The sequence below is a fragment of the Bombina bombina genome, chromosome 11, assembly GCF_027579735.1.
Source record: "Bombina bombina isolate aBomBom1 chromosome 11, aBomBom1.pri, whole genome shotgun sequence".
Classification (NCBI taxonomy): Eukaryota; Metazoa; Chordata; class Amphibia; order Anura; family Bombinatoridae; genus Bombina; species Bombina bombina.
In genome coordinates this window covers 108,924,644-108,946,665 of record NC_069509.1, presented here as the reverse complement: position 1 = coordinate 108,946,665, position 22,022 = coordinate 108,924,644, and the positions used below count along the sequence as shown (strand labels likewise).

The 22,022-nt window shown below is 39.9% G+C and overlaps 1 protein-coding gene across 1 annotated transcript in view; it reads right to left on the bottom strand.

Moving 5' to 3' along the window:
• Nucleotides 1-22,022, bottom strand: part of PRKAR1B (protein kinase cAMP-dependent type I regulatory subunit beta) — an 807,144-nt gene that overhangs the window by 577,543 nt on the left and 207,579 nt on the right. Inside the window, exon 4 of the mRNA XM_053695126.1 lies at nt 21,446-21,537. Coding sequence (XP_053551101.1) covers nt 21,446-21,537 — 92 coding nt within the window. The remainder of the gene's footprint in view (nt 1-21,445; nt 21,538-22,022) is intronic.

Here is a 22,022-nt window from a genome sequence, read left to right as displayed (position 1 = left end):
GTGCATCTACTAGAGTCGCCTTGGGATCCCTGGATCTGGACCCGTAGCAAGGAACCTTGAAGTTCTGACGAGAGGCCATCAGATCCATGTCTGGAATGCCCCACAGTTGAGTAATGTGGGCAAAGATTTCCGGATGGAGTTCCCACTCCCCCGGATGTAATGTCTGACGACTCAGAAAATCCGCTTCCCAATTTTCCACTCCTGGGATGTGGATTGCAGACAAGTGGCAGGAGTGAGTCTCCGCCCATTGAATGATTTTGGTCACTTCTTCCATCGCCAGGGAACTCCTTGTTCCCCCCTGATGGTTGATGTACGCAACAGTCGTCATGTTGTCTGATTGAAACCGTATGAACTTGGCCTTTGCTAGCTGAGGCCAAGTCTTGAGAGCATTGAGTATCGCTCTCAGTTCCAGAATATTTATCGGTAGAAGAGATTCTTCCCGAGACCAAAGACCCTGAGCTTTCAGGAGTCCCCAGACCGCGCCCCAGCCCTTCAGACTGGCGTCGGTCGTGACAATGACCCACTCTGGTCTGCGGAAGCTCATCCCCTGTGACAGGTTGTCCAGGGACAGCCACCAACGGAGTGAATCTCTGGTCCTCTGATTTACTTGTATCGTCGGAGACAAGTCTGTATAGTCCCCATTCCACTGACTGAGCATGCACAGTTGTAATGGTCTTAGATGAATGCGCGCAAAAGGAACTATGTCCATTGCCGCTACCATCAAACCTATTACTTCCATGCACTGCGCTATGGAAGGAAGAGGAACGGAATGAAGTATTTGACAAGAGTTTAGAAGTTTTGTTTTTCTGGCCTCTGTCAGAAAAATCCTCATTCCTAAGGAGTCTATTATTGTTCCCAAGAAGGGAACCCTCGTTGACGGAGATAGAGAACTCTTTTCTACGTTCACTTTCCATCCGTGAGATCTGAGAAAGGCCAGGACAATGTCCGTGTGAGCCTTTGCTAGAGGAAGGGACGACGCTTGAATCAGAATGTCGTCCAAGTAAGGTACTACTGCAATGCCCCTTGGTCTTAGCACCGCTAGAAGGGACCCTAGTACCTTTGTGAAAATCCTTGGAGCAGTGGCTAATCCGAACGGAAGTGCCACGAACTGGTAATGCTTGTCCAGGAATGCGAACCTTAGGAACCGATGATGTTCCTTGTGGATAGGAATATGTAGATACGCATCCTTTAAATCCACCGTGGTCATGAATTGACCTTCCTGGATGGAAGGAAGAATTGTTCGAATGGTTTCCATTTTGAACGATGGAATGTGGTCTGAAGACAATTGAGACCTGTGGAACCTCCCCCTTGGGGGAAGCCCTTTGAATTCCAGAAGATAACCTTGGGAGACTATTTCTAGCGCCCAAGGATCCAGAACATCTCTTGCCCAAGCCTGAGCGAAGAGAGAGAGTCTGCCCCCCACCAGATCCGGTCCCGGATCGGGGGCCAACATCTCATGCTGTCTTGGTAGCAGTGGCAGGTTTCTTGGCCTGCTTTCCCTTGTTCCAGCCTTGCATTGGTCTCCAGGCTGGCTTGGCTTGAGAAGTATTACCCTCTTGCTTAGAGGACGTAGCACTTGGGGCTGGTCCGTTTCTACGAAAGGGACGAAAATTAGGTTTATTTTTGGCCTTGAAAGACCTATCCTGAGGAAGGGCGTGGCCCTTGCCCCCAGTGATATCAGAGATAATCTCTTTCAAGTCAGGGCCAAACAGCGTTTTCCCCTTGAAAGGAATGTTAAGCAATTTGTTCTTGGAAGACGCATCCGCTGACCAAGATTTTAACCAAAGCGCTCTGCGCGCCACAATAGCAAACCCAGAATTTTTCGCCGCTAACCTAGCCAATTGCAAAGTGGCGTCTAGGGTGAAAGAATTAGCCAATTTAAGAGCACGGATTCTGTCCATAATCTCCTCATAAGAAGGAGAATTACTAGTGATCGCCTTTTCTAGCTCATCGAACCAGAAACACGCGGCTGTAGTGACAGGGACAATGCATGAAATTGGTTGTAGAAGGTAACCTTGCTGAACAAACATCTTTTTAAGCAAACCTTCTAATTTTTTATCCATAGGATCTTTGAAAGCACAACTATCTTCTATGGGTATAGTGGTGCGTTTGTTTAGAGTAGAAACCGCCCCCTCGACCTTGGGGACTGTCTGCCATAAGTCCTTTCTGGGGTCGACCATAGGAAACAATTTTTTAAATATGGGGGGAGGGACGAAAGGTATACCGGGCCTTTCCCATTCTTTATTTACAATGTCCGCCACCCGCTTGGGTATAGGAAAAGCTTCGGGGGGCCCCGGGACCTCTAGGAACTTGTCCATTTTACATAGTTTCTCTGGGATGACCAAATTCTCACAATCATCCAGAGTGGATAACACCTCCTTAAGCAGAGCGCGGAGATGTTCCAACTTAAATTTAAATGTAATCACATCAGGTTCAGCTTGTTGAGAAATTTTCCCTGAATCTGAAATTTCTCCCTCAGACAAAACCTCCCTGGCCCCCTCAGACTGGTGTAGGGGCCCTTCAGAAACAATATCATCAGCGTCCTCATGCTCTTCAGTATTTTCTAAAACAGAGCAGTCGCGCTTTCGCTGATAAGTGGGCATTTTGGCTAAAATGTTTTTGATAGAATTATCCATTACAGCCGTTAATTGTTGCATAGTAAGGAGTATTGGCGCGCTAGATGTACTAGGGGCCTCTAGTGTGGGCAAGACTGGTGTAGACGAAGGAGGGGATGATGCAGTACCATGCTTACTCCCCTCACTTGAGGAATCATCTCGGGCATCATTTTCTCTAAATTTTGTGTCACATAAATCACATCTATTTAAATGAGAAGGGACCTTGGCTTCCCCACATTCAGAACACAGTCTATCTGGCAGTTCAGACATGTTAAACAGGCATAAACTTGATAACAAAGTACAAAAAACGTTTTAAAATAAAACCGTTACTGTCACTTTAAATTTTAAACTGAACACACTTTATTACTGCAATTGCGAAAAAGTATGAAGGAATTGTTCAAAATTCACCAAAATTTCACCACAGTGTCTTAAAGCCTTAAAAGTATTGCACACCAAATTTGGAAGCTTTAACCCTTAAAATAACGGAACCGGAGCCGTTTTTATATTTAACCCCTTTACAGTCCCTGGTATCTGCTTTGCTGAGACCCAACCAAGCCCAAAGGGGAATACGATACCAAATGACGCCTTCAGAAAGTCTTTTCTATGTATCAGAGCTCCTCACACATGCATCTGCATGTCATGCTTCTCAAAAACAAGTGCGCAATACAGGCGCGAAAATGAGACTCTGCCTATGATTAGGGAAAGCCCCTAGAGAATAAGGTGTCCAATACCCCAAGATTAAAATAATTCCTCAAGGCTATGGAGTATAAAATATGTTTATATATAAATCGATTTAGCCCAGAAAAATGTCTACAGTCTTAAAAAGCCCTTGTGAAGCCCTTATTTACTGTCTGTAATAAAATGGCTTACCGGATCCCATAGGGAAAATGACAGCTTCCAGCATTACATCGTCTTGTTAGAATGTGTCATACCTCAAGCAGCAAAAGTCTGCTCACTGTTCCCCCAACTGAAGTTAATTCCTCTCAACAGTCCTGTGTGGAACAGCCATCGATTTTAGTAACGGTTGCTAAAATCATTTTCCTCTTACAAACAGAAATCTTCATCTCTTTTCTGCTTCAGAGTAAATAGTACATACCAGCACAGTCCTGTGTGGAACAGCCATCGATTTTAGTAACGGTTGCTAAAATCATTTTCCTCTTACAAACAGAAATCTTCATCTCTTTTCTGCTTCAGAGTAAATAGTACATACCAGCACTATTTTAAAATAACAAACTCTTGATTGAATAATAAAAACTACAGTTAAACACTAAAAAACTCTAAGCCATCTCCGTGGAGATGTTGCCTGTACAACGGCAAAGAGAATGACTGGGGAAGGCGGAGCCTAGGAGGGATCATGTGACCAGCTTTGCTGGGCTCTTTGCCATTTCCTGTTGGGGAAGAGAATATCCCACAAGTAAGGATGACGCCGTGGACCGGACACACCTATGTTGGAGAAATCCCCTACAGAATCTGACATAATTTAATAGCAAGCGGTTCAATAGCTAAGTTAAACAATAACGGGGATAGGGGGCAACCCTGTCTTGTTCCTCTTCCTAATATAATCTCAGGTGACATCATACCATTAACAAGTATCGAGGAGATCGGGCTATCGATTTGGAAAAACCAAATCTAGATAGCACCATATACAAATGATCCCATTGAACTGCATCAAAAGCTTTTTACGTGTCAATAGTTATTAAAGCCGCATCATCAAGAATCTCCTTCTCCTCTTGTTCTTTTAAATTCCAAAAGTGTTCTAAAATTAAACATGTCTTCCTAATATTTAAAGTTGATGTTCTTCCATTCATAAAACCTGTTTAATTTGGGTTAATTAAATTATTCATCAGCATTTTAAGTCTATCTGCTTATAGTCCAGGTTCAGTAGCGAAATTGGTCTATAAGAATCTGTTAACTCTGGATCTTTTCCTTTTTTTAAGACTAATACAGTAATTGCTTTTGTAATTTTTTTTTAGAAATTGGAGCTTTCTTAATATAATAAGCATTAAAAAGCTTTGTTAGAACAGGTACAAAATCTTCACACAGTATTTTATAGAGTTCTGCTGGTAATTGATCTGGTCCTGGCAACTTATTGTCTGCCGCTTTCTTGATTGCCATTTCTACTTCTTCCTCAGTAATAGCTTTATTCACATTTTCCAGTTCTTCACTATTTATTCTTGGCAGAACTATATTTTCCCAAAACTCTTTTTTTTACCAGTGTAGAAGTCTTGAAACTTATTATAGAAGATTTGAGAAATCTCATCCATATTTGTCCCCCTAGTTGTTTCCTGTCTTAGAGCATCCACCCGACTTGACTTTTTTAAAGACCTAGTAAGATTAGCAAGATATTTACCCGTCTTATTTCCATATAACATAAAATTAGCATTATTTTTCAAGTCTTCTCTATATGCATTTTTTAGCAAGAATGCATCCCTTTCTCGTTTTATGTCAATATATTTTTGCCAGTTACTTTTAGATGTCTCTTGAAGATACCTATTATACATATTTACTAGTTGATTGGCTAACTGTTCCTCTCTAGCCTTACTTTTTTTTTAAAACCGGGTCATAAAACTAATTATCTCTCCCCTTTGGTGCTTCCCACAAGGATTCGCGCTTATCCCAATATTCTATATTATATTCTAGAAATTCCTTCCATTTTGTTTTAAGCCAGGTTCTAAATGCACTATTCCCTTTCATATATTTGGGGGTGGGGGGGAAATGTTTCTCTTGCCCTGAATTCCCTCTGCTGTTGATATTTTTTATGTAATTGGCGCATGATCCGATAACATAAATTCTTTAATATCTGCCATTAGCTCTTTTTTCAAATCTCCAGATATCCCACAATTTTATAGTTTTACACAGATTTCTAAATAATTTCCCTTCCTTTTTAAGCCTGTTATCAAATCTTCTATTTTGGGCACTTTGTCTATCGGGAATTGCAGGGTTAAATTAAAATCCCCTGCTACTACTAAATTATACTCCATATACTCTATTAACCGTGCTTGTATTCTGGACCAAAATTTCGGATCGATTTCATTCGGGCCATAGATATTGCATATTACCAGAACTGAACCCTTTATTTCTAGTTTCAAGATTAAAAATCTTGAATATTCATCTAAAACTGTTTCCAGAATTTTATGTTCCAGCTTTTTACTAATTAATATGGCCACCCCTTTCTGTCTCCTGGTGCAGGGTGTCGCATACACCTCACCAATCCAGTTACTTTTTAATTTACAAATTTCCTTTTTCTTTTAGTCATATTTCTTGTAGGAGAGCTATGTCAGTATTAAGTTTTTTTAAATATTTAATAATTGCTTTTCTTTTTATTGGTGAGGTGATGCCCGCCACATTCCAAGATGTTAATGTCACTACACTGCTCATCAGCATACTAACCTCTTATATACATTGAGAGGGACTTGGATACCGTAAGAGAGGAGCAAGAGAAGAGACACAACACAAAAAAAAAAGAAGGAAAAAAACAAAAGAAAACACATTTTCCTTCCTTTTTCCCCCCACTTTTACAGGGACAAATTTAGGACCAGGTCTGGAGGGGACTACAAAGTTACAACGTATTCTGCTCATATTTATAATCTTCTCCACTGTACAAAAATTATTCATCCAGAACACATACAAGCTAGTATATATCGTATATATGTCATTATATCCATATCCACAATTATCATTCTTCCAGATATAGTAATATAACAATAACCAGATACATATAATTTCCAGATAACTTAACTATTATATTCAGAAAACCGATAAAATATAAGCATAAACCGCAAAATTCTTATTCATTTAATGACATATCCAGAAAGTGTTTTGCTTCTTGTATACCCCCAAATATTTTGATACCTTCATTACATTCCACCTTTAAAATAGCAGGGTAGACTACATATGCTTTTAATCCTCTCTGAATGATTTGACTACAGATTTGAGACATGCTCTTCCTCTTAGTTGTTGTCTCTATTGAAAAATCCTGAAATATCAGAATTTTCGAGCCGTCAACTACTAAGGGTTCTTTCAATTTTTTATATGCCTTCATAATTTGTACCTTATCTTGATAATTTAAGAGTTTTGCTATAACTGGTCTAGGACAGCCTCTATTAAAAGATCTAGTCTGCACTTCGGTAGTTCTAATGCCAATCCTGTGGACTCTCTCCACTATTATTTCTCTTTTTAGTATCACTTGCAGATGTTTTGGAATTTCTTTTGATACTAACTTCTCTAGATCATCATTTAGATATTTCTCTGGAACACCAAGTATTCTAATATTGTTCCTTCTCGCCCTATCTTCTAGTGAGTCTAGCCTTTCCTGTAGTTTATTAGTTTGTGATGCTAACATTTTAATAGATGTTTCTTTCTCACATAATTGATCTTCCATATTGGAGATTCTATTCTCAGCCTCTACCATTCTTGCATTAAACTGTTTTAAATCAGTAGATATCTCTGAGATATCTTTCCTTATATTTTCGAATTGTGGTAGCATTAAATTCGAGATCTGAGAAATAATTAAGTGAGTTTCTAAGCTCGAGACTGACTGTTCCCCCGATTCTGCAATGATACTTTCAGTGCTATGTTTATTTTTATTTCTCTCCCTGATTTTGGCCACCATCATAGGAGATTTGTCTTTCAAATTGTGGACATATTTCTCCATGTGTTTACTAGAAAGGGGGGTAGGAAAGTGAAAGCGATATGTGGAAAAAAAAGTGGGGTTATGTTATGTTCAGATTTTTTTTTATTTTTTTTTTAGTTTATAAAGGGGTGAGAAGTGGAAGAGTGTAAGGGAGATATCTCCTATGTGTAAAGGAAAAAAAAGTGCTTTTCAAGTAGTGCAAATCTCTATTTCTTCCCCAGTAAAAGATGATTAAATTAATTAATGGAGAAAAACAACAGAGATTAAGAATTATCTTATACCAAATCAAATCACATTCAGTAGGGTATTACAAAGGAAAAATAAACAAAAAAACAAACTCTCTTCACTGAGATATTGCATAGCATCATACTCGGGACAGTTTCCAAGTCCAAATTAAGTCCCACAGGCAGGAAACAAAACAAGAAATAATAATAAAAAAAGAATGTAGTGGTTTCCTCTTTTCCTGTATTTTCACATGTCAACAGGGCAGTTCAGCTGCTGACTCTTCGTCTGGGATAGTTACTAGGGCTTTTCCAAATCCTGCAGATTTATTTTCATTCACCTGCACCTGCTTATCTTGCTTCTATTAGCTTAGTGAATTCAAACACCTTTCTTCAACAAATGGCTTCTGCTGGAATCCCTCTGCCTTTTTACTATCAATAGAGATCTTTCAAAGGACACCCCGGCTTTTAAGTCAACCAAATGAGGCTTAAGTTAAGGATTCCACGCAGGCTCTATATTGAGCACTCAGCTTTTATTAAGCTCAAAAAACAAATAAGAGGGCATATTATCTCCCTAATTACAGACTTCTTCACTGGGGTATTTTTATGTCTGCTTGGAGCGCTATTCCCTTTTCCCACGCTTACAGGTCATGTAATCAATTTACAGAGACCCTCTTATTCCAAGAAAAGGCACATCATAATATTTCATTCTGCACTTTCAAAAGCCCTTTAATGCAGAAAAAACAGAATTTATGTTTACCTGATAAATTACTTTCTCCAACGGTGTGTCCGGTCCACGGCGTCATCCTTACTTGTGGGATATTCTCTTCCCCAACAGGAAATGGCAAAGAGCCCAGCAAAGCTGGTCACATGATCCCTCCTAGGCTCCGCCTTCCCCAGTCATTCGACCGACGTAAAGGAGGAATATTTGCATAGGAGAAATCATATGATACCGTGGTGACTGTAGTTAAAGAAAATAAATTATCAGACCTGATTAAAAAACCAGGGCGGGCCGTGGACCGGACACACCGTTGGAGAAAGTAATTTATCAGGTAAACATAAATTCTGTTTTCTCCAACATAGGTGTGTCCGGTCCACGGCGTCATCCTTACTTGTGGGAACCAATACCAAAGCTTTAGGACACGGATGAAGGGAGGGAGCAAATCAGGTCACCTAGATGGAAGGCACCACGGCTTGCAAAACCTTTCTCCCAAAAATAGCCTCAGAAGAAGCAAAAGTATCAAATTTGTAAAATTTAGTAAAAGTGTGCAGTGAAGACCAAGTCGCTGCCTTACATATCTGATCAACAGAAGCCTCGTTCTTGAAGGCCCATGTGGAAGCCACAGCCCTAGTGGAATGAGCTGTGATTCTTTCAGGAGGCTGCCGTCCGGCAGTCTCGTAAGCCAATCTGATGATGCTTTTAAGCCAAAAAGAGAGAGAGGTAGAAGTTGCTTTTTGACCTCTCCTTTTACCAGAATAAACAACAAACAAGGAAGATGTTTGTCTAAAATCCTTTGTAGCATCTAAATAGAATTTTAGAGCACGAACTACGTCCAAATTGTGCAACAAACGTTCCTTCTTTGAAACTGGATTTGGACACAAAGAAGGCACGACTATCTCCTGGTTAATGTTTTTGTTAGAAACAACTTTCGGAAGAAAACCAGGTTTAGTACGCAAAACCACCTTATCTGCATGGAACACCAGATAAGGAGGAGAACACTGCAGAGCAGATAATTCTGAAACTCTTCTAGCAGAAGAAATTGCAACCAAAAACAAAACTTTCCAAGATAATAACTTAATATCAACGGAATGTAAGGGTTCAAACGGAACCCCCTGAAGAACTGAAAGAACTAAATTGAGACTCCAAGGAGGAGTCAAAGGTTTGTAAACAGGCTTGATTCTAACCACAGCCTGAACAAAGGCTTGAACATCTGGCACAGCTGCCAGCTTTTTGTGAAGTAACACAGACAAGGCAGAAATCTGTCCCTTCAAGGAACTTGCAGATAATCCTCTCTCCAAACCTTCTTGAAGAAAGGATAGAATCTTAGGAATTTTTATCTTGTCCCAAGGGAATCCTTTAGATTCACACCAACAGATATATTTTTTCCATATTTTGTGGTAGATTTTTCTAGTTACAGGCTTTCTGGCCTGAACAAGAGCATCAATGACAGAATCTGAGAACCCTCGCTTTGATAAGATCAAGCGTTCAATCGCCAAGCAGTCAGTTGGAGTGAGACCAGGTTCGGATGTTCGAACGGACCTTGAACAAGAAGGTCCCGTCTCAAAGGTAGCTTCCATGGTGGAGCCGATGACATATTCACCAGGTCTGCATACCAAGTCCTGCGTGGCCACGCAGGAGCTATCAAGATCACCGATGCCCTCTCCTGATTGATCCTGGCTACCAGCCTGGGGATGAGAGGAAACGGCGGGAATACATAAGCTAGTTTGAAGGTCCAAGGTGCTACTAGTGCATCTACTAGAGTCGCCTTGGGATCCCTGGATCTGGACCCGTAGCAAGGAACCTTGAAGTTCTGACGAGAGGCCATCAGATCCATGTCTGGAATGCCCCACAACTGAGTAATTTGGGCAAAGATTTCCGGATGGAGTTCCCACTCCCCCGGATGAAATGTCTGACGACTCAGAAAATCCGCTTCCCAATTTTCCACTCCTGGGATGTGGATTGCAGACAAGTGGCAGGAGTGAGTGCTGTTGAAATTACTTTCAGGTCTTGAGAATTTAATCAGGAAAGGCCTTGGTAGCTGTAAATTTGTGGCAGCACTCCTTAATTCATCTTGTCAGGAGCTGAATTGACTTGTATTTGGCCAGGGATCACCTCAGTGGACACTTAATGAAAGGCCAGATGGAACATGAAGGAACCTGTTAATCACTACCATCAAGGACCACAATCTGACTCATGAAGTATACCAGTGAGCTGGACCACTGAGAGGCTCCAGTCTGCTTCATAAGCACCAATGGGTGCACCTCCTTTGTGAGTATTCAATCGCTATCTTGTGGATTTTAGTATCTGTTATCTGGCTGTACTAGGCCATGTTTGGCGCCTCTGTGTTTTATCTTGTTTCCGCCCATTGAATGATTTTGGTCACTTCTTCCATCGCCAGGGAACTCCTTGTTCCCCCCTGATGGTTGATGTACGCAACAGTCGTCATGTTGTCTGATTGAAACCGTATGAATTTGGCCTTTGCTAGCTGAGGCCAAGCCTTGAGAGCATTGAATATCGCTCTCAGTTCCAGAATATTTATCGGGAGAAGAGATTCTTCCCGAGACCAAAGACCCTGAGCTTTCAGGGGTCCCCAGACCGCGCCCCAGCCCACCAGACTGGCGTCGGTCGTGACAATGACCCACTCTGGTCTGCGGAAGCTCATCCCCTGTGACAGGTTGTCCAGGGACAGCCACCAACGGAGTGAATCTCTGGTCCTCTGATCTACTTGTATCGTCGGAGACAAGTCTGTATAATCCCCATTCCACTGACTGAGCATGCACAGTTGTAATGGTCTTAGATGAATTCGCGCAAAAGGAACTATGTCCATTGCCGCTACCATCAAACCTATTACTGCCATGCACTGCGCTATGGAAGGAAGAGGAACAGAATGAAGTATTTGACAAGAGTTTAGAAGTTTTGATTTTCTGGCCTCTGTCAGAAAAATCCTCATTTCTAAGGAGTCTATTATTGTTCCCAAGAAGGGAACCCTTGTTGACGGAGATAGAGAACTTTTTTCTACGTTCACTTTCCACCCGTGAGATCTGAGAAAGGCCAGGACAATGTCCGTGTGAGCCTTTGCTTGTGGAAGGGACGACGCTTGAATCAGAATGTCGTCCAAGTAAGGTACTACTGCAATGCCCCTTGGTCTTAGCACCGCTAGAAGGGACCCTAGCACCTTTGTGAAAATTCTTGGAGCAGTGGCTAATCCGAACGTTTTAAAATAAAACCGTTACTGTCACTTTAAATTTTAAACTGAACACACTTTTTTACTGCAAATGTGAAAAAGTATGAAGGAATTGTTCAAAATTCACCAAAATGTCACCACAGTGTCTTAAAGCCTTAAAAGTATTGCACACCAAATTTGAAAGCTTTAACTCTTAAAATAACGGAACCGGAGCCGTTTTTATATTTAACCCCTTTACAGTCCCTGGTATCTGCTTTGCTGAGACCCAACCAAGCCCAAAGGGGAATACGATACCAAATGACGCCTTCAGAAAGTCTTTTCTATGTATCAGAGTTCCTCACACATGCATCTGCATGTCATGCTTCCCAAAAACAAGTGCGCAATAGAGGCGCGAAAATGAGGCTCTGCCTATGATTAGGGAAAGCCCCTAGAGAATAAGGTGTCCAATACAGTGCCTGCCGGTTATTTTACATAATTCCCAAGAATAAAATAATTCCTCAAAGCTATGAAGTATTAAAATATGCTTATATATCAATCGTTTTAGCCCAGAAAATGTCTACAGTCTTAAAAGCCCTTTTTTTCTTATGTAATAAAAATGGCTTACCGGATCCCATAGGGAAAATGACAGCTTCCAGCATTACATCGTCTTGTTAGAAATGTGTCATACCTCAAGCAGCAAAAGTCTGCTCACTGTTTCCCCCAACTGAAGTTAATTCCTCTCAACAGTCCTGTGTGGAAACAGCCATCGATTTTAGTAACGGTTGCTAAAATCATTTTCCTCTTACAAACAGAAATCTTCATCACCTTTCTGTTTCAGAGTAAATAGTACATACCAGCACTATTTTAAAATAACAAACTCTTGATTGAATAATAAAAACTACAGTTAAACACTAAAAAACTCTAAGCCATCTCCGTGGAGATGTTGCCTGTACAACGGCAAAGAGAATGACTGGGGAAGGCGGAGCCTAGGAGGGATCATGTGACCAGCTTTGCTGGGCTCTTTGCCATTTCCTGTTGGGGAAGAGAATATCCCACAAGTAAGGATGACGCCGTGGACCGGACACACCTATGTTGGAGAAATATCTGAATTATGCAAAATTTACAGTACTTTTAGGCAGGTATAGTTACATACATCTTACTATCTGGGATAGTGTTTAAACAACCCTGATTCTAAGCTTAGAATCACCATTCACTCCTATCTCAGACTTATAAACCCTCTACCAGTCATTCAGCATAAAGAGAGAATCCAAGACACTTATCTTTACGTTGGTTTCTCCAAACTCTTGAAATAGTTGCAGCGACATGCACCGTTTTTCACTTCCACAGCAGCTGAAGACCAACCAACTGACTTTATCTGGAGCAGAAAACAGGGCAACCGTTACGAAGCCTTCTGTTACATATAAAGACTTTCTGGGGAGAGACTCACTGTCACGCTCAGCCACTGGGAAGCTCCACCGGTCCTCTCTGTGTGCTTGATTGGCAGGTAGTCTGAGCCGCCCCTTCCTGATGATGTCACTACCAGGCTTTTTATTCCGGGCTTCCTGTTTCTTCAGTGCCCGTTTGTTTGTTACTCTTTGTGGCTCCTGTGAGGACTTCGCTGTGGAAACTCTCTAACTGCTTATTTTCTGTTTCCAAACTCTGCAAAGACTGACTATGCTGGGTTAACCCTCAAACTTCCTGATAACCTGTTGCCAAACATTGCAAGTACTGTTTATTCAGTGTAAACCTTCAAACTGCTTGATATCCTGTTGCCAAACATTGCAAGAACTGTTTATTCTGTGAAACTCTCAAACTGCATGATAACCTGTTGCCAATCTCTGCAAGTACTGATTAATCTGTATTAACCCTCAAACTGCCTGATATCCTGTTGTCTAACTCTGCATGTACTGACTATTCAGTATTAACCTACAAACTGCCTGATAACCTGTTGCCAAACTCTGCAAGGACTGACTACACTGTGTTAACCCTCAAACTGCCTGATAACAAGTTACCTACTCCTGCATTATTAATTATTTCTTGTTTTACCCTTCCTCTGTCTGTCTGAGTATAAGTGGACTATCCCTGCTCTCCTGATTCTGTGGAAGACATTTCCTGAATCCAGTTCCTTACTCAGAAGTCTATTTGGCTGATATCTTGAATTACTTTGGACTCAGGCTAACTCAGCTCCATATCGTGAGTACATTGTTTTTTAGAGGTTGTCGTGGGGTCACGTCCTGGATTAAACTCAGAGTGCAAGGGTGTTGTTTAAGTTCGCCCTAGCATTTGGGTCTTCTTCTGGACATTTCCTAACCTGACACTCACTCTTGCACTGATGTCTCCAATCTAGACTTTGATGTAGAAATGGACCCTGTAGGACTTCCGGTGGGCAGCGTTTTAAGATGGCCACAGATTCTTGGAACTCTGCATAGCTTGTGGAAGAAGTGACCTTACACTTAGCCATCCTCACATCCCTTGGCAATATTTTGTGCCCGGGAACAATCTTGGATCAAGGCATACCACCCCTTGGCCGCCGAGAAGCAAATTAAAGTAAAAAAGGATATTTAATGCAGTGACAGGCATTCCACCGCCATGTGGTGTACCTGTAGAATGGAAACTCTCACTTCTGGAAAATCGGATGCAGCCGTCCAAGTATTGGCTGAAATAAAAGCCTTTTTCATGCCCAGGCTAGATCTACTTCTATCCTCCTGCACAAGTCTCTGCACAGCAATGAGAATATCGGAAAAAGCCCCCTGCTAGAGAGAATCACTTCAAATCACCCTGGTCATATCTGGCATACTACAACTAACGTTCCTGCATCCTATACATGTGAGGCAGTGAGTGGTCTACCAGACCTAACTTTAGTGCAACTGAAAGCAGTGACGGAGATGCCAACGATAGCCATGATTCCCCTACATCTGCAGACGCTGAAGCCTGCTGCAGATCCATACTGCGAATCAAATTGGGACTTGCTGTTGTCCTCCTCACCCTCTCTGGTGCGTAACCCAGATGGATTGAGCAGTATAGGAGGTATTGCCTATTACATCTACACCCCTACAAACCGCAATAAGAATACTCATGATCACTGCTTTATTTTATTTATTACGGCATTCACTGCTGGTTTATTTGAAGAGGGGAGAATCGGTATGAAAACGGAGGATGTGCCTTAACAATGGAATGAGATGCGTTTACCTACTGGGGTTGGCTGAATTATAAAACTCATTTGTGTTATCGGTTGCTATTAACCTTTCTGCTCCAAAGGACACTTCTTTTATCTCTGGTGGACTTTAAAACTGGATACTGGCATCGTGAGTACACCGGGATAGTAATCTCTATGACACTGAACATATTTAATCTTTATTGTTGCAAATTAAATGGTGTTTGTTTCACTTGTTGCCTCTCTGCTCTATTGTAATATTTGCATGTTCTACTGGTATGAACAGAGACACTACGGGTCAGTTTACTAGCCCACATTAGTTTTCACAAGAAGCGACCCGATCTCATGTCTACAACTTTATCAATATAACTTTTGACTGATTCGCCATGATACACGCCATCTTGTATAGAAGCGGACATTTCACTTCAGTACTCCTATATTTTTTTTGGGAGCCCTTGTGCATTATGACGGCTTGTGTTATTATTTTTAAGGCAGCAGAAATTTTAGTTAGTGCACAAATAATTTATGTTGCAAAACTTTAATTCTAAACCTACCATTCATTATGTTCAATGTGTGAATACTGTCTGTATAAATGTTTCATTGTAACTTACTTAAAATTCTTTTTTTATATACCTTTCACTCTAAATGCCAGCAGATTGCAACCGATTACTATACTTATAATTTAAGCTGGGATGAGTGCATAAATGTGAAGTGTAGGCTCGGTGCGGCAGAGGATGTCACATTCTAGGCAATATACCCTACTAGTAGTCTACCGGCACTCTTAATCAAGGTGAACTACACAAGCACCTAGCACGAAGCACCTTCTTAATATCATACCCCACTACTACCTGACTGTTACTCTACTCCCAGTATCTTTACTAGTTAGTGGTAAATTCTGATTTTAATATAAGTTATTCTATATAGGCTTGAGAAACCGCACCTATGTAAGATATCAAACTATTCGATCTCCTAGTCGTTTTGAGACTCGGGTGCACAGAAAACAATCTTGTCATTTTCCAACTAGATCAATATTTATCCCCCTGTCATGCTATAATGTTTATCGTTGGCTTGGGTTTTCTATCATGCTGTTTTCTGCTTGTTTGCGTCTTTTTTGCAGACTCAAAATAGTAAGCGAAGTCCATCTTATATAATGCATACAATCACATTATACCACTTAAATGTTGACCTCTAAAACTAGCTACTAGACTAATCTATCATTATACATCATATTATTTTAAACTGCGGATGTCCCGTCTTCCCACTTCTGTGGAATACTACCGTATTACATAAAGCTGTGTGGCAAATATGTTTCTATTGTCGCAATCTGACTTCAATGTACACTTCACCTTTATTTTACCTCATTGCTGACACAACTGAGTGATTTGTATTTGGGGCTAACATTTGATAGTGAGTATATTAGCTGACATAATGAACTAGCGATGCCTGACTGTTTCTTGCTCATTGTAGACTACCTTGTTAACAATATTGGGGGTGTTCAAGAGTGGCCAGTGAATTAGTCTACCACTATACATACATATCGGCCTTTTATTTAATTTTTAAGACATTCCTTCTAGGTACCTACATATGACATCATTAAAGGGACAGTCTACACCAGAATTTGTATTGTTTTAAAAGATAGATAATCCCTTTATTACCCATTCCCCAGTTTGCATAACCAACACAGTTATATTAATATACTTTTAACCTCTGTGATTATCTTGTATCTAAGCCTCTGCAAACTGCCCCTTTATTTCAGTTCTTTTGACAGACTTGCAGTTTAGTCAATCAGTGCCTGCTCCCAGATAACTTCACGTGCACGAGCACAGTGTTATCTATATGAAATACATGAACTAACACCCTCTAGTGGTGAAAAACTGTTAAAATGCATTCTAAAAAGAGGTGGCCTTCAAGGTCTAAGAAATTAGCATATGAACCTCCTAGGTTAAGCTTTCAACTAAGAATACCAAGAGAACAAAGCAAAATTGGTGATAAAAGTAAATTGGAAAATTGTTTAAAATTATATGCTCTATTTGAATCATCAAAGTTTATTTTGGCCTAGACTGTCCCTTTAATTAATTTCCAAGGTTCCTGATACCTGTTCGGTTCGGTTCTATTATGTTCGTGTATATTTGGTTGTTTCTGTTTTTGTTTGTTTTGCTTTGTTCTTTGTTAATTTTATTTTATTTTTGTTTATAGGTGTTTAGTTGTATTAGTTCATAAAATAACAAAACCCCAACATTGAGGTGCATAAGCATATAACCTAGATGTCACTCAAATCCGTAGACGATTCTTGCAGTTTCTACTATAAATGGGATTATTACATTTTAATGTATCTGATAATGTATACTGTTTCATTTCTTTCTAATGCTTTATCAATTTTGTAATCCCTTAACACACCCTGCGCGGTGTATTACAGATGTTTGTTTCATGTACCTTGTGTTGGTGATAAATAAAAAAAAAAAAAAAAAACAATGGACCCTGTAGCAGCAAGTCCCTGGGACAGGGTAACCTCCACGGAGGAAATGAGAACATCCCCACATCAGTTTTTTTGAAGATCCAATGTGAAGTTTAGGAGCCTATTTGTAGCATCTATAAACTTTAATCAGGGCTGCACATGTGTCTACTCGATGTTATGTTGCACCTCGTAAAGAATAAGACCCATCATTTGTCCTCAGAAATGCAAGGAGCCTGGAGCTTACACATCCATATTGGAAGTCCTCCAGGCAACGCCCCCCTGCTTTCATACATTTGATTTTCATTTGCTTTCTGTTGCTACTTGGTGGGCTTTCCTCCAAACTTTCTAAAATGGCCTTTCCTAAGTGTACCCTTCTGTCATCCCTTCCTTGAGGTATTCTAGTTTTAAGACACTTTATAATTTACTTCTAGTATCAAAATTGTATATTTTTATTTTATACACTTTCTACAGCACAAGCTCACAGGGTATACGTATGTGATTGGCTGATGTCTGTTACATGATTCAGGGGGGCTGGAAAATGGGAGAACAAATACATTTGACAGAAAAAAATCTACTACTTATTCGAAATTCAGAGTGTTATTGCATTGTCTTTTTATATGCACTTGTTAATTATTCATTTTTACTGTATTTAGTGGTCCTTTAAAAGATTTTCTAAGTGTGCTACCATCCTCTCCCCAACACACCTGCACCCATGTCATTCAGGTGCAATCCATCCTTATTGTACAAATTGTACCCAAGTGAAATTTCAGCCCAGTGCTCTAAACAAATCAAACCCCTCATTGTTAAACCATGTTTTTAACCAGGAATTTACTGGCCTTAGCTCATTCTGCCTTACTGGGTTAGCACATGGCACTGGAAATATCTCTGAAAATATTACCTTGGAAGTCCTTGCTTTAAGCTTGCTTCCTAAGTCCCTGAAGTCATTTTTTTAGTACATTCCATCTCCCGCTGATTCCTTCATTAGTGCCAATATGCTCCATGACTGCAGGATCAGACCCAGATCCCTGTAACAATGTGTCAATATGCTCCACAATATGTCTAACACGAGTCCCTGGAACACAGCAAACTGTTCTATTTAAGTTATCTGGATTACAAAGTACCTTATCAACCTTCCTAATAATAGAGTCTCCTACAATCAACATCTGCCTCAGGAAATGAAGGACAGTTCACTATAGTATGCTCCTCTTCCATGACTGAAGGTTTGTTCACTATATTAGGCAGAACAGCCCTCTCTGACAGTGCCACCGCTGAACGGATATCCCCTACATCATCACTCAATCTGGCAAATATGTTGGGGTGTACCAGTTCAGAACTGGCCTGTCTCTTCCCATTCTGTGACCCAGCTACTTCCCGAAGTCTCCCCATCTGAATCCTCTCCAATCCCACTGCTAGAACAATGAACAACATGCTCAGTTATACCCATTGCCCTTTCAAGTGTGTGAATATCACGCAGTGTTGCACTTTGTTTCTCCATAACTGCAATACAAGTTTCTAAAGAGACAATCTGCTCATGCATGCCACAGACATATAACCCCTGAGGTGGCTGCTCTAGTGATGCAAACATATGGCAAGCTGTACACTGAATGAGATTCTCACACATTTTATAGTCTATAAATCTTTATCTTCAATACCTACCAGTCCATTTTAAAGGGTGTTGCTGAAGAATCTTTGAATACAATAGATTTTTTTTACCAGCTGCTTGCTTTAAACTCTGTCTCTTTAAAGCATTTAAAGAGTTTAAAGGGACACTCAGGTTAAATTAAATTTTCATGATTCAGATACAGCATGTAATTTTAAACAACTTTCCAATTTACTTCCATTAAAGAAAATGTGCACAGTCTTTTATATTTACAATTTTTGAGTCACCAGATCCTACTGAGCATGTGCAAGAATTCACAGACTATACGTATATGCATTTGTGATTGGCTGATTGCTAACACATGGTACAAGGGGAGTGGAAATATATATAACTTTGAAATTTGTTATAAAAAAAATCTACTACTCATTTGAAGTTCAAACTAAGTGCTATTACATTGTCTTGTTATCTTGCATTTGTTGATTATGCAAATCTAATGTGTTGACTGGTCCTTTAAGCATTAAACTCAAGAGTCTCTTTAAACTCTGTATTTAATGCTGATTTATCTATACATCTTGGCCTTTTTTAAGGTCCTATTAGTGATTACAACTATTGTCATCTGAACTACCTGTATTGTGTGACATTCTATGTGGGATTTAACATGCAAAACCCTGATTTATGGCTCAGAAACTGAATCTGACCTAAAGGGAACCCCCAAATGTTTCTTTCATGATTTAGACAGAGCATACAATTTACATATGTTAACTAATTAAAGGGGCATTAAACCCAATTTTTTTTCTTTCATGATTCAGCTAGAGAATGCATTTTTAAAAAACTTTCTAATTTACTTTTATTATCTAATTTGCTTAATTCTCTTGATATTCTTTGCTGTAAAGCATATCTAGATAGGCTCAGAAGCTGCTGATTGGTGGCTGCACATAGAAGCCTCCTGTGATTAGCTCACCAATGTGCATTGCTATTTCTTAAACAAAGAATATCTAAAGAATGAAGCAAATGAGATAATAGAAGTAAATTGGGATGTTGTTTAAAATTGTATTCTCTATCTGAATATTGAAAGAAAAAATTTGGTTTATTGTCCCTTTAATAATTTGCTTTTATCTCATAGTATCATCTGTGGTAAAGCATAATTAGATAAGCTCAGGAGCAGCAATGTACTAGTGGGAGCTAGCTGCTGATTGGTGGCTGTGCATATATGCTTCTTGTCATTGGCTCGTCAGATTTGTTCAGCTAGCTCTTAGTAGTCGATTGCTGCTCAAAGCACACAAAGAGAACTAAGCAAATTTCAAAGAAATAAACTGGAAGGCTTTAATTGTATGCTTTTTCTGAGTCATGAAAGAAAGATTTGTGCATGTAAAGGACCACTCAATGCAGTAGAATTGCATAATTAACACGTGCATAATAAAAAGAAAAATTATTTTAAGGGACATGAAACCCAAAATTTTTCTTTCATGATTCAGATAGAGTATACAATTTCAAACAACTTTCCCATTTACTTCTATTATTTAATTTGCTTCTTTCTCTTGTTATCCTTTGCTGAAATGTTTATCTAGGAAAGTTCATGTGCAGCAGAGAACCTAGGATCTAGCTGTTGATTGGTGGCTGCATATATAAACTGATTGTCACCCATATGTTCAGTTATAAATCAGTAGTGCATTGCTGCTCCTTCAACAAATGATACCAAGAGAATAAAACAGATTAGATAATAGAAGTAAATTAGAAAGTTGTTTAAAATCGTATTCTCTATCTAAATCATGAAATAATTTTTTTGGGTTTCATGTCCCTTTAACACCTAATCTGAATTTCAAATAAGCAGTATTTTTTTTTCTGTCAAATATATTTTTTCTCCCATTTACCGCCCCCTGTATCATGTAACGGACATCAGCCAATCACAGATTAGTATACGTATACCCAGTGCTCAGTAAGATCTTGTTCCCTAGAAAGTGTAAATAAAAAAAAGAAAATTTGATAATGGAAGTATATTGGAAAGTGTCTTAAAACTGCAAGTTCTTTCTGAATCATAACAGTTTATTTTGACTTGAGTGTCCCTTTAAGAGAACAAATAGACGCACCCACTCACAACATATAGTAAATATACTTTGTCTTTGAGTAATATCTGGTGTCACAATAGTCTGCCCTTAATGGTTATACTTGTGTAAAAGCAGTATATATGCTGAAATAACGTGCCTGAGAAAACGTTCACATATACCGTATATCATGTAAAGCTAAAGACTTCGAGGCCCGTTTATCAAGCTCCGTATGGAGCTTGTGGGCCCGTGTTTCTGGCGAGCCTGCAGACTCGCCAGAAACAGCAGTTATGAAGCAGCGTTCTAAAGACCACTGCTCCATAACCCTGTCCGCCTGCTCTGAGCAGGCGGACAGATATCGCCACAATACAACCCAATCGAGTATGATCGGTAGATTGACACCTCCCTGCTGCAGGGGGCGGCTTGTGAGCTGCTGGTGCAATGCTGAATACGGAGAACGTATTGCTCTCCGCATTCAGCGATGTCTGTCGGATCTGATCCGCAATGTCGGATCAGGTCCGACAGACATTTGATAAATAGGCCTCTTCATGTGATATTTGTGTGATAAAAGCCGGACAGATAGCTCAGCATGCTAAGGCACTGTGGCTGATCTCTGTAGCAACCCAAGGGTTGCAGGTTCGATCCCCGGCGAGGTCCACTCAGCCTTTCATCCTTCCGAGGTCGATAAAATGAGCAGCGCCTTGAGACCCTTACGGGTGACTAGCCGCGCTTTACAAGTACCCAATACAATACAATACAGGTAATGTGTACAGTGCTGCATCTAACGTCACTCTATTTTACTGATCTGTTGCAAAAGCTTGATACAGTGTTTATATCGTACCTTCTCTCGTTGTCATCAAGATGGGCAAAAAGTACATTTTTAGAGATTGCTTTTGCCAGGGCAGTCATCGTCTTGTAGTCTTTCGGAATAACCTGTGGGGGGGGGGAAAAACACAGTAAAATATTTCCTTGCAGCTGACATGTGAAGCAAAGAGATTCTGTGAAATTTTCCAGTTTGACAAATTAGCAAGACTTTTACCCAGGGATACAATAAAGATTTTGCAGATGAAATACCAAATTTTCCTTTATCAGTCTTTATTTCCCAAAAAATAATACTTTGAGACAGTAAATTAATAATTCTTTTCTCCAAAATATAATTAGTCCGAGGAATCAATGTGTGTCTACGTTATTCCTGATTATAGTCAAACTTACAAGTGTTGTAAAAGGTTTTAACACACACTCTCATACAACACACACACACAAAGTCTCATATAACACACACACCACACACAGTCTCTTATAACACACACACACACACAAAGTCTCATATAACACACACACCACACACAGTCTCTTATAACACACACACCACACACACAAAGTCTCATATAACACACATACACACAAAGTCTCATATA